The 13796-nt window shown below is 22.1% G+C and overlaps 1 protein-coding gene across 2 annotated transcripts; it reads left to right on the forward strand.

Moving 5' to 3' along the window:
- Positions 1-1325: 1325 nt before the first annotated feature.
- On the forward strand, positions 1326-10097 carry LOC122499495 (sodium/potassium/calcium exchanger 4-like). 2 transcript variants are annotated; one of them, XM_043607880.1, is made up of 7 exons: positions 1326-1627; positions 3478-3599; positions 4664-5136; positions 6837-7059; positions 7488-7664; positions 7785-8090; positions 8570-10096. In XM_043607880.1, exons 2-7 carry the CDS (start codon positions 3503-3505, stop codon positions 8887-8889), a joined length of 1596 nt encoding a protein of 531 aa, XP_043463815.1. In that variant the 5' UTR covers positions 1326-1627; positions 3478-3502; the 3' UTR covers positions 8890-10096. The 2 variants fall into 2 exon arrangements, with proteins under 2 accessions (XP_043463815.1, XP_043463816.1); XM_043607881.1 differs by lacking the exon at positions 1326-1627 and adding an exon at positions 2710-2873 and having other exon boundaries at positions 8570-10097.
- The last annotated feature ends 3699 nt before the right edge of the window (positions 10098-13796 follow it).

Here is a 13796-nt window from a genome sequence, read left to right on the forward strand (position 1 = left end):
ATAATTAAATTATTTTAAAAAAATTGTATGAAATTCTCCGAAAAATCAATATTATTTTAATAATTTTGATAAAATTTGTTTATAAGAATTCAATGATTTTCAATACAATTGCATTTAAATTCATCGAAAGAATTGAATTATTATAAAAAATTTTAATAAATAATCCAATTATTTTCAAAAATTATAATAAAATTCTTCCCAGAAATTCAATTATTTTCACAAATAAAAAAATTTTTACAGGATTTCAATCATTCAAAAAAATTCATTGAAAGAATTCAATTATTTTCAAGAATAATAAAATTCTTTGCAGGATTTCAATTATTTTTAATAAAATTTTAAATTAATTTCTTGAAAAATTCAATTATTCTTAAAAAATTGTTTTAAAATTCTCTAGAAGAATTCAATTATTTTCAAAAGAATTTCAATTATTTTATAAGAATTCAATTTCAAAGAATTATCAATTATTTTGTCAATTATTTATTTCTGTATTTAAATAATTGAATTCTCTTAGAACGTTCAAATACGAATTGATTTCAAAATGAATGTTAATTAAAATTTGAAATAAATTCCTAATAATTATGAATTTTTAAAATTAATTTCAAAAGTTTTTTAAATTGAAATCTTTCAATATTTCAATTGTTGTAAAATTGTAATAATATTTAAATATTTATTGTAGAATTCTAACTAAAAATTTGGAAAAGTAATTGAATATTACAAAAATTTAGAATTGAAATTATTACCAGGAAAAAAAAGTGGATATTTATGTTAGAAATCAGGAAAATGTCAGGGAAGTACAGGTGATTTTTGTCAATCAACTGGAAACGATTGAAACCATTTTTTTAGTCATCAAATTTAATTTTTCGATATCTACTATTTTACAACTTTTTTTCATTTATAAAGGTACTTTTTTAAAATTAATTACCAAGTGCGAAGCCTGAAAACCGAAAAATGTTTTTTAAGGGAGAAAATGTATAAAATAGATAAAAATTCCATTACTATAATAAAATTATTAAAAATACGATAAATTATGAATAATAATAAAGTAAGTAAAATAAATAAATAATAAAATAATTGATTGAGGAAGTAAAAACTAAAATTGATAAAGATCTGTAAACAATAACAGTAGTACATTACAATGAAGTTAATTACTTGTTAATAAAAAAGGAAATCGATATATACAGTTAAAATTAGAAAATTGGAAGTCAATTGTAGGTATTAAAATATGAATTAATTGCATTTAAAAACAAATCTCAATAATCTTATGTGATTATTATCATCATCATCATTTGTTGAACAATACAAAATATCGTTCCCTGAATTTATTCCCTATAGCAAGTGCGATAACTGATAAAACATATGTCTTGAATTATATATACAATTTTAGTGGAAGGGAGTAATCAGTAATATTTATCTGAATCAGCTAGGATTAATTTGACGGGGAGGGCAGTTCATCGCGTATCTTCCTTAGTTATAAATCTCGTGGATTGGCTGCCTTTTTTTATCGTTGTGCCTTATAAATGTCACGCAATATTATAAGTTCAAGTAGATTTAAAAAAAAATTTAAGTTTCTAGTTTTGTTTTACTATTTTTAGGAAAAAAAAAGAAAAGCCAACTCTCTCTCTCAATGGTATTAAAATTTATCCGTTAATCTATTGTTTTATTTTAAAAAATCGAATCTAATTTATTGCAGTATGCAAATTATGTTGGTAAATAAATTTTCATTTAGGTAACTTTTTTCTTTTTCTATTATTTTTTTTTAATTGTCAGTGCACTGAAAATATATTTTCAATTCGTTCCAAGTTAATGAAATAGTTCCTTAAAACTTTTTTTTTTATTATGATTTATTTTTTCTTTTTTTTATGAAAAAAATGTAGAACAATAACATTTGTTATCTATTCAAATTTTATTATTATCATAATTACTGTCGTAATTATTGTTTACTTTTAAAAACCGGAATAATTTTTTCTTTCAAATGTCAAGAGTTTTTTTTTCAGTATGAAGAATAATTTTTTAAAAACAATTCGTGTGCTCTTTAATAATATTTCGGAATTTATAAACAATCTTCAATGAGTGAATAGAGATTAATTAAGTTATTGACACAGAGAGTAAAAATTATCAGTTCACCTTTTATTACATTGATCATGACCTAAATTCCCAGTTGAGTGATTTCTTGTTAGAAAGAAAAATTCTGATAAGATACATTAGCATTGTTAAGGAATAATTAATTTTTGTTAATGAAATTTCTTTTAATTGTTAATTTTTTACTCACGTTTTTTTTATGTCTTAGAGTCATTTTTTATTTTAAATTATTAGTTTTATTGAAATGACACTTATCTATTTCTAATGGTAGTAAATGGTGGAAACGAAGTCATTAAAAGTGATAATAGAAGTTAAAAAAGAAAAAAAGCAATTTCCTGTTATTCTAAAATAGAAAATTAAAAAAATTTTTCCGTTTTCCTTAAAAAAAAAAATATTTTCTACTGAAAAATGGACAATTCTTTGTTAATTGAAAAATTATGTAAACTATTGTAATTATTGTTAATTTTTTGAACATCTTGGAGATTTTCAATAAATAATAACTTTGGAATTTCCAATAAATCGCGTTACTAAAATAGTTAATTGAACTGTGGAAAAAGCATGACTTCACTCATATACTTTCGAATAAATTTTGTCTCCAAACAAGCAAAGGAAGACAGTTGATTTCGAGGCACTATACGAATAAGTTCGAAAAAATTCTTTTTGTCCAATATTCATTAAGAGTTAAAAAAGAAATAACTAGAGTTAAATTAACTGGAAAAATAGTCTTTCGATTAAATTAATTTTAATACTGTTTCAATTGATGAAAAATTTTGTCTTCAAGTGATAACAGAAAAGTGAATTAGTTTTTATGATTTATTACTATTCTTATATAACATTTTAGTGTAAAATTAATTCATCACACGTAATAATGAGACGAAGTAATTTTACATTCAGAAATCTTAAATACATTTTTGTAAATAAAGTTCCAGAAAATTATTTTTTCTTTTCATCGCGGGAAAATATTTTTCAAATGATGCAAAGTAGCAATGAAAAAAGAAACAAATTATTAAATAAATGAAATATTCAAATAATTATTATTTTCAGAAAATAATTTTGAAGAATGTAGAAAATTTTTCTGAAATATTAAAACATCACACTCGGCAAATAACGAATTAACATAAATTTGAAAATGATTTGTCTCTCATTTTATTTCCGATTATTTGGAGCTATGAATAATAAACATTAATAAATTATAATTTTTTTCTATTTTGTTATTTTTCATTAATGTTTTGTTATTGATATTTTTATGAAAATGTGAATGACACAGTGAATTCATTATATACGCATAAATAGGTGTAAATATATATTTAAAAAGTGAAAGTTGATTTATCAATTCCTCTGTGTGTGATTCATGATTATGAAAAGTTTGAGAAAATTAAAATAAATTACTTGTTTCAGGTGCATATGAATTATCGGTGAAGTCATGGAAATAAAATTCTACTTGTGTCGATATTCGATTATTTATTTGCTGATTTCAATCGCAAGTGTCAAGAGCATTAATAATTCTTCTCACAATGAAGGTAAGTTCGGAAAATTATTTCAATAATTACATTTAATTCCCATGTGTATAGTCGCTCTTTATTTACAAAGTAATTTTGATAAAGAATTCTTACCGGGAATAACTATTTATTTCACAGACAAAGAAAAAGGAAAAGTATTTTCTCAATTTTGTTAGAAATAAATTTTAAGGAAAAGAATTAAACTTAAAAGGAAGTTTTTGTCAAGTTCACAACGTTTATGTTGTCAACAATTTCGAAAAAAAAATATTTTTTCTGTTAAAATTTTTTATATATTTTCTTGATCAATAATTTAAAAAATAATTTATATACGAAATTTTATTGTTTTCGAAATTTATTTATTTCTTCCACAAATTAAATTTTTATACAAATAATCTTTTGTCAATATAAACAAAAATTAATTGTCAAATTTCTAAATACAAAATTTCTGTTTTTACTTTTTAAATTCTTTTTAAATTCTTTCTTTTTAAAATTTCAGTTTTAGTTTTAAATTTTTTAAAAATTATTTTTTCAACTCTTTCGACAATAATGTCTTCAATTAAATATAATTATTACAATAATTTTGCTTCACTATAAAAAAAATTAATTATAAAGTTTCTAAACGTAAAATTTCAGGTTTTAATTTTTACTGCAAACAGTAATTTCTGGGAATATTTTTATAAAGAATTATTTCATTCATTTGAACGTTAAAAATTTGTGGATCATAAGTTTATTTTCATCGAAAGAATTCAATTATTTTTAAAAATTTTAACAAAAATTTGTTTACAAGAATTCGATTATTTTCAATAGAATCGTAATTAAATTGCTTGAAAGAATTCAATTACTTACAAAAATTTTAATAAAATTCTTCCCAGGAATTTAATTATTTTCATAAATAATAACATTCTTCCCAGGAATTTAATTATTTTCGTAAATAATAAAATTCTTCTTAGGATTTTAATTATTTTTATTACAATTTTAAAAGAATTCCTTTATAATTAATTAGAATTATTCTTAGATTTTTCGCTGCAGGGACTTTTTGAAAATGAGACGGAAATTTTTTATTAATCAATTTGAATTTTCCTTAGATTCTTCGCTGAAAGGACTTTTTAATGAGACGAGAAATTCGCCATTATTCAATGAGACTATTGGAACATTGAAAATAATAACACCGACGAATGACAATGAAACAAATAATAAGGAGTCTTGTGCAGTTCGATCGATTCATGATTTTCCTGATGATCTATTTAGTCGATATGAAAGACAACAAGGAGCTGTTATCTTGCACGCATTTTTTGGATTCTATTGTTTCCTACTGACAGCATTTATTTGCAATGATTATTTACTGCCTGCTCTTGATTGTATTTGTGCTGATTTGAATATCAGTGCCGATGTTGCTGGAGCAACATTTCTTGCAACAGCAAGTTGTTTTCCGGAATTATTTGTTAATGTTGTTGGGACATTTTTAACTGAATCTGATCTTGGAACTGGCGCAGTTGTTGGAAGTGCCGTTTTCAATACTTTTGTTACACCGGCTTGTGGAGCTTTATCAGCTGCCGAGGTGAATTATTTATAGTTGATAATTTTTTCTTTTTCATTTATCCTTTAAATTTTTATTTTTTTTCAAATATTTTTATTTTTCAAATTATTTCTTTTTTCTTTTTTTCTTTCCTTATTTTTTCTCTCTTTATTTCTTTTTTTCTTTCTTTCATTCATTCTTTTATTCATTCTTCTTTTCTTTCTTTCGCTCGTCCTTTCTTTCTTTTTTTCTTTCTTTATTTCATCATTTGTTTTTCTTTCTGTCCCTATATTTATAATAATTCTATATTCTATTTAATATTCTTTATAATAATTAACTTTATTATAATTTATTTATTTATACACGCTTCTTCGAAAATTTAAGAAAATTTTGAAATTGGTAGCTTTTTTTAAAAAAAGCGCGAAAAACATGTACAAAGTGCAGAATGATTAAATTTAATCACAAGATATCCTTCGATTATTAATTTTTAATCTACCGTAATTGTTTACAGTGATTATTACATATATCGTTATAATTATTGACGTCAATTTTTTATTTTACGAAAAAAAAAGATTTTTTTTTTCTAAATGAAAAGCAGAGGATTTTACTTTTCATATGAATAAGAAGATTAATTAAAATTACAGTCTTCGGATCGTACCATTTTTTTTACTTTTTCAACCAATTTTCAAAAAATACGACTTTTTTTTTAAAAAATAATTGAAATTTTGTAAAATTTTATTGAAAATAATTGATTTTTTCAAGTATTTCATTAAAATTTTGGAAAATCAAATTTTGAAGAATATTTATTAACAATTTTTAAAATATTTGAATTCTCCGAATTTTTAATAAAAAATCTTTTAAATGAAAATTATATCCAAAAATGAAAATTAGCTTCAAAAAATTATATTAAAATATTTTTTAAAAAGATAATTCTTAGAATTTCTTCAAATTCTATTATTATCAATATTTTAAATTACATATATTTTTGAAAATTCAAATATTTACAGGAAATAATTAGATTAAAATATTTTAATAAGTCTACATTTTTTTAGAATTTATTATTAAAATTTTGTAGAGAACAATTAATAATTGTTGAATAATTGTTTGAAGAATTTTTATACTTCAAAAACTTGTCTTTTTTTACATCTTCCAAAAATTCAATTATTTTTTATTATTTAAATTATTTATTATTACTAAATTCCGTTTTTTTAAAATTTTTTTTCTAATTGAAAAAAATTAATTTTGAAGAAGTTTTTTTATTATAATTTTTTTAAAATCAATTAATTTTAATATTCTCAGTTAATGTTTTCAATGAATTACATACCTTAATAAGTTTTAAGAAATAAAAAACATGAAGGTAACAATTATTATAAAGAATTCTTTTTTTTCAATTAATTGGATTTTCGAAGAACTGTCGGAAAATTATTGAAAATATTAATGAAAATCAGGATTTAATAATTTTAATAAAAATATTTAGGAATAATTCATTTAGAGGAGAATTTTAGTTAAAAATTGTTGAAAATAATTAAATTTTCAATAGGAGTTGTAATTTTTAAAAATAATGAAATTTTCCGAAAGTTTGAAATTTGAAAAAATTTAATTTCTTGTGGAAAAATAAATAATAATTATTTAAATACTTTCTTAATAAAACTACTCAAGTTTTGAATAATTTTTCGTATTCATTTCTTTCGTCTTTTTTTGTATATTTGACGTGAAATTAATCTGTGTTTTTTTTGTTACAGGCAATTCACTTAAAATGGGGAATATTAACACGAGATTGTATAATTTATATAATCTCCGTGAGCTGTTTGGTAATTATCATGTGGGATGGAGTAGTAACTTGGTATGAGGCGTCAATACTTTTATTATTGTTTGCCGGTTACTTTAGTATTTTATTCTTCAGCGGAAGAATCTCACGACTATTCACAAGTTTTGCCAAAAAACCAAGACTTTCAAGTGATAAAAGTGAGTATTTCTATCAAATTTTCAAAGCAATCGAAGTCTAAATCTTTTTTTTCAGTTTCGAATAAAAATTTTTTTTTTCTAGAATTTTTTATTCTTAAATTTATTCTTAAATAAAAAAAAATTCTTTCCTTCTTTTCTTGACAAATCTTTCAAAGTTTTACTAATTTTTCACTTGCTTATCAAGGGGATATTATTAATAATAAATAAGTAATTTATTTCGTGTAAAATGGGGGCTAAGATCTATTTTCATTTAATAAGTAAATAAATTCTAGTAAATTTGTCAAATAAAATTCTCTGCTAATGAATCATTTGCTTTTAAACATTAGCAATGAAATGTTTTTAATATTTCGGTTATTCTTCTAAACAATGATGTGCCTTATTAAATTTTTTCAAACATTCCTCTAATTAATTTTTGTTTCTTCTTGCAGGTATAGATAAAAAGAAACATGACGTTATGCCACATGGAACGTACAAACCATTCTTTCACGGCGAATTGGTGATTGAATATAGAAATAGTTTAGTGAAAACTGCAAATTTCAAAGCAGCCGTGAATGGAGAAATTCCGCATAGTTTAAAAGAACCATTGGAAGTATACGTTGAACCCGGTGAGTAATTTTAAACAAAACTTATTTTTAGATAATTTTTAACAGCCCTGAGATTAAAAGCTTTTTCCTCATTCAGTTTAATTTTAATTTAAATAGTAAATTGAAAAATTAATTTTACAGAGACTATATTCACATGGCCGAGAAATTCAACATTAGCACAATTTTGGTTTCTATTCACATGGCCATTGAGATTTATTTTATTTTTAACAATTCCCGACACGAGATATCATCGATTTCGTAATTGGTATCCTGGTACATTTATAATGTGTGTCATTTGGATTGCTGTCGCTTCATATTTAGTTTCTTGGATGACAACCGTCGTTGGCGATACACTTGGAATTCCCGATTCCGTTATGGGAATCACATTTTTATCAGCTGGAGGAAATATGCCCGAACTTGTATCAATTGTCATTCTCTCAAAGCGAAGTGAGTAAACAATATTACAAAATTTCTCGAGATATCATCTTAAAATTTGATAAAAATCTACGCGTTTCTTTGATCGAATGATACAGGTTTAAATGAATGTTATTTTTAAATTACGTTTTGCAATTACAGAATAAGACATATTTTTCCTTCTCATTGTCATTTTTTATCGTACCTTGAAAAAACAAGATTGACTCATTTTCTTTGAAATTTGATTATGGTTAATGCATTCCTTAAGTTTTATGAATGAAAGCAAATTATTGTTGAATTTAAATTTTTCAACTTAATTAATTTTTCTTTCCTTTTTTGAATTGAAAATATTTTCGATTTAATTAATATTATGGCTTTATGAAGACAATTTTAATTTATTTATCATTTCATTTCATTTCATTATTTATTATTCATTCATTTTGAAATAAGAGATTAAAATTCGAGTAAAATGAGAATTCTCTTTACATTTTCAATAATTATTCTTTTATCAGATCATGGAGATATGGCAATGAGTAATACTCTAGGAGCAAATACTCTGGACATTCTTTTCTGTCTGGGACTGCCCTGGACAATAAAAGTATTATTAAGTGGAAAAAATGTACAAATTCAAAGCGGTGCCATCGCCTATAGTGTATTAGCAATAATAATTTGTGTCGTAGGTTTTTACGCGGTCACCGCGTACTACGGATTTAAATTAAATAAAAAAGTAGGGCTGGCATGTCTAGTTATGTATACGATATATTTAGTCATTGCCATTCTTTTAGAATTGAATACATTCTTCTTTGTCAATTGGCCAATGTGTGACGATTGACAATAATTAAAAGAAAAATCATATTTTTTCATGGTCACAAGTTGAAATCTTTCATGGGAAAAAAAAGTTATTTGTAATTAATTATTTTAATTACAAAAAAAAAATCTACGTAAAAGTAGAAGACAAAAGGAATAAGAGATTTAAAGAAAAGTTGTAAAGAAAGGAAAATTGTTAACGAGTTGCTGGAGGGAAAGAAAGATTTACATAGCAACTTTTAATGAGGCATGAAAGAAATCTATTTTTTCTTCAATGAAGAAATATCAATAGATTAATTACTAGGTAATTTATTAATAAATACAGAAGGAATTATTTTAAATTCTGTTACCTTAAAGTAAAAAATTCGCAAATTTTGATCGATTGATAAATTTATTATCATCAAGTCAATAATAATTATTATCAATTTAATAATAAATAAATTGATAATAATTTATTTAATTATCTATTTAGGTAGATTAATTGATGTTCTTAGCTAATTGACTAGCTAATATTTTAGCTAAATAATTTTCAGTAAATACTAAATTAATTGAACTTTAAGGAAAAACGATTTTAAATATTCTTTTTCATTGTACTAATAATAATAATACTTAAAAATTATAATAACAAGAATAATAAGAAATAATAATTTTAATAATAAGAATAGTAATCATAATGATAATTAATAGTTGATAATTTTTTATATTGAAAGCGATATTATGTATTTATATATTTATGTGCAAAGAACTGACATTTTAATAGACGCGCAACGAATCTTTGTTTGGCTTTTTTTCTATAAATAAACCAAAAAAAAAGTGAATGAAAAATCTGAATTTATTTTTGAGAAAACATTTCAATAGATGAGCAACGAATCTTGTTAAGCTTGTTTTCTAAATAAAAAAAGTCTAATGAAAAATCAGAATTTATTTTCTAGGAAAGGATTTATTCTTGAGGAAAGAGAGAGAGATGTAAATAAGAAATACGAATTTCGGTAGAAAAGTAACTTTCTATTGGCAATAATAATCACTTCTCTTTTTTTTAAAATCGTGACAAGAAAATTTGTTGCAGTGGCAAACAAAAAAAACAATATTACAATATTTCGTTTTTTTTCTTGCATTCAGAAAATTTTTTTTTTCGTGAAACACACAAATCTCGCTATTTAAAAAATATAACAATTGAACAATGATTTATATCTATACATATAACAATTTAACAAAATTACAACAAATAACGTGTTTGATTTAATATTTAAAATTTGCGATAAAATTTCTATAAATATTCAAATACACTATTCCTATATAACAAATAATATAAATAACAAGTTAACATTAAATTACAATAACGAATATTTTTGAAGAATTATATACAATTTACAAATGTTGAAGAAAATTTAAATCAATTATATTTAACAATAATGATTATTCTATCATTTTATTTTTAATAAATAATAGAATTATTATCATTATTATTATTAATAATCGATATTAATTATACTAATATCGATATTAATTTTATTAATTAATATATTATAATAAAAATAATAATAATAATAATAGTAATAATAATAGAATTATTATCATTAATTAAATAATATTTACTTAACAAAAATAAATAATATAGATATGTTTTTTCAATAAATCTATTTAAAGTGACATTCATTAAAATTTGGACATTCGCATATAATTATTTTCATTGTATACCTGAGAAATGCAATGTCCCTTAAATTTGTTCGTTTAAACATTTTATTAAACTTTTTCGTTTTTTTATTCGTCTTCAAGAATTTTGATAATTCGACTTTCTTACAAATAGAAGAATGAATTATTTAAATTTCCATATTTTTGATAATTGTAACGAAATATTGATTAACTTATTTAATAACAGTTAAATTATTTTAAACAAAACATTTTTAAAAACAAATAATTTAATTGTTATTAATTTACATAGAATATTAGTATACAAAGAGAAATTAACATTTTCCGATAATGTAAATTAAATTACGAAGCGAGACGCGTGTATTTCTAATTAAATTTTTTTTTTCATAAAAAATCTTTTGCGGTTCTCTTTTCTCAATTACAAAAAAAAATAACAATAAGCAGTCAATTGGCTTTGATCTATTATTATTTATAAAGATGTATTAAACAATTTATTCCTCAATGAGGCAGCAGTGTAATTAGCTCGTAGAAAATAATTTATTTTTCGTCCTTTCTTTAGAAATTAGTGCATTGTAAACAATTTCAAACCGTTTTAAAAAATAGAGAAAAGATGTTTCTTTTCATTTTACAATTAAAAGAAAAAGAAAATTCTTTTCTTGAAAAAAAAAACATTTACCTTCTAAAAAATCGAAAAATTCTAATTTCTCATTGAGAAATTTTGCTGCCATTTGAAAATTATATATTTTTTTTTATTATAATATATTTCGATAAATGTATGGAAAGGACTATTTATTTAATACTCCGGAAGATAGAACGCTTTTCGAAAACTTGGTATTAAGCTTTTTTACTAATCTGACAAAGTTTTTTTTATTATCTTTTGCGTTTATTTGAAAAGATTGCCTTCTGAATAGATGTTAATGATAAAGTTTCGCTAATTACAATCAATACGTGAATCACGGCATGACAACTAAAAAAAAAAATAAATAAGAATAAAAATTCTTTTATCGCTAATCTTCGCGGTAGTATCTTCCGTCGACAATTATACGAAAATCATACTAAGCATTTGATTTTTAATCGCCAGAATTATATATTGCTTTCGATGTCGATGAGGCATAAAAACCTAATAAGGCTGAAAGCTTATTTATTATCATTATAACAAGTTTCGAGATAATTAGATAATAACACTAATAAATCTGTCTATGTATAATTAACTATTATGTTTCTATAGTCAAAGAAGATTTTTTTTTGTACTCGATCTATTAACTAAATATTAATGAATTTTTTCTTTAATTGTCAATATTTTATTTATTTATTTTTTTGACTTTGAAATGGCGAAATACTGAAAAGTCCCTCGTACTTGAGTTTCTATTTATATGAATAAAATTATCTAGATAGTAATCGCGATTTTTATTGTTGATAAAAATTTTGTCACGATTTCCCATCGCGGAATAAAATTTTCCTCATTATATTATGTATATAGGATTAAAATTTCTACCAAAAAATTATAGATTCCTTTTTGTTTTCATAATATAAGAATCCTTATTTGTATTGCGTTTTATTCTCGAGATTTATTTAATATTATTATTAATTATTATAATTTTTTTTTTATGAAAAATTTCGCATAATTTTAATTGGTGCACAGATAGCGCTTACAAAGTTCTCAGTTTTTCTTGAGAATAAATCAAATGTGCTCCGTTTAGGAACATTATTATTGATGATAATTTTTTTGTCCTCTTAAAAATAAAATGTTCCAAAAAATCTTTTTCTTATGGACCAAAATTACAAAATTCTTTTCAAAGAATTTAATTCTTTCGAAATTGTAGAATTTCAATTTTCGTAAGTAAATCGGAGAGTAAAAAAATTAATAAATTAAATTTTAAAATTAGAAAAAATTACATTTCTAAAAAGGACAAAAATCCCTACGTAATATTTGCATTTTTATATGTGTAAATGGACCTCAGTATTTACTAATAATGATTTTATCACCTTAATGTTGATATGATACTATAAAATTAAGGTTTTTCTTTTGTTTTTAATCTGAAAAATCGTCCTATTTTAGTCTAAGAGTTACTGCAGAAAATGAAATCGAAGGCACGTAATGAGAAGAAAAAAAAAGAGAATTTAATTCATCATATTCTTGATTGATGAAAGAATATAAAATCGGATTTTAAAACGCTGACATAATTGCGATAATATAATTTGTCTACTGGCAAGAATTTGAATAAAATTCTTTTTTTTCAGGAAAAAAATAAAGATTTACTTTTTTTTTACACATTCACTGAGCATATGTTTTATCTTATCAAGAATATATTGTCATCTTTCGTATTTGCCTTGCACACTATATTTCAAGATGCTGAAAAGGCATTGAAGTTGTTGACAAATATTTTTAAATATTGAAATCAATCAAGGGAATCATTTTGATTTTAAAATGATTATAAATTAAAAAAAAATTAATTTATACAAAAAGCAATCGGTTTTTTTTATTTCGGTATTAAATATTAAATATAAAAATTTATGAAAATTTTTTAAAATAAATTTTTATATTATTAAATAATAAAATTAAAAAATATTTTATATTATTAAATAAATAGATTACAAAGAAAACAAAGCGTGCCTTCGATTAATATAGTTAATTTGATAATAAACTCTGAATGATACTCGTATAAAATGTATTTTTAAAGAGTTAATCAAGTTCATAAGAATTCTTAAGATTGGCAATCTAAAAACACTTTTCATTATATTCTAGATTGACTGTCGCAGTTTATATGTTACTTATCACTTTCCCGCTTATAAAATTTCACTATATTTTAGTAGTTTGTTTTATTAGAGTTGTTTTCACGTTGTTTTCATTATTAATAAAACAACACAATTTTTTTTTCATGATTACAAAAAAAATTTATTTTTAAATTAATATTAATTATTATCATAAAATAAAAATATTAAATAATATATTACGATTATTAAAATGTTTTACAGTTATTAAATTCATTTAACAATAATTGTAATATACAATATTAATCATTGAATTCTTGAGAAGAATTTTATCAACATTTTTGAAAATAATTGAACTGTTTCGAAAAATTTTATTATTTATGTAAATAATTAAATTCTTGTGAAGAATTTTATTAAAATATTTGAAAATTGTATTATTTTGAAGAATTTCTTTGAATTTTTTTTGAAAAATCGATAAAAACTTGAAAAAAAATTTTTTTAAATAATTTTAATTGCAAATTTTAGAAGTAATTAAATATTACGAAGAATTTCGATCAAATTTATAAAATA

This window comes from Leptopilina heterotoma, unplaced genomic scaffold (genome assembly GCF_015476425.1).
Source record: "Leptopilina heterotoma isolate Lh14 unplaced genomic scaffold, ASM1547642v1 Lhet_169, whole genome shotgun sequence".
Classification (NCBI taxonomy): Eukaryota; Metazoa; Arthropoda; class Insecta; order Hymenoptera; family Figitidae; genus Leptopilina; species Leptopilina heterotoma.

Excerpts from the sequence above, each read along its gene's own strand:
- LOC122499495 (XM_043607880.1), top strand. The coding sequence starts at position 3,503 with ATGGAAATAAAATTCTACTTGTGTCGATATTCGATTATTTATTTGCTG. Across the intron at positions 5,137-6,836 it reads GAGCTTTATCAGCTGCCGAG|GCAATTCACTTAAAATGGGG; the intron begins GTGAATTATTTA and ends TTTTTGTTACAG. Across the intron at positions 7,060-7,487 it reads AAGACTTTCAAGTGATAAAA|GTATAGATAAAAAGAAACAT; the intron begins GTGAGTATTTCT and ends TTCTTCTTGCAG.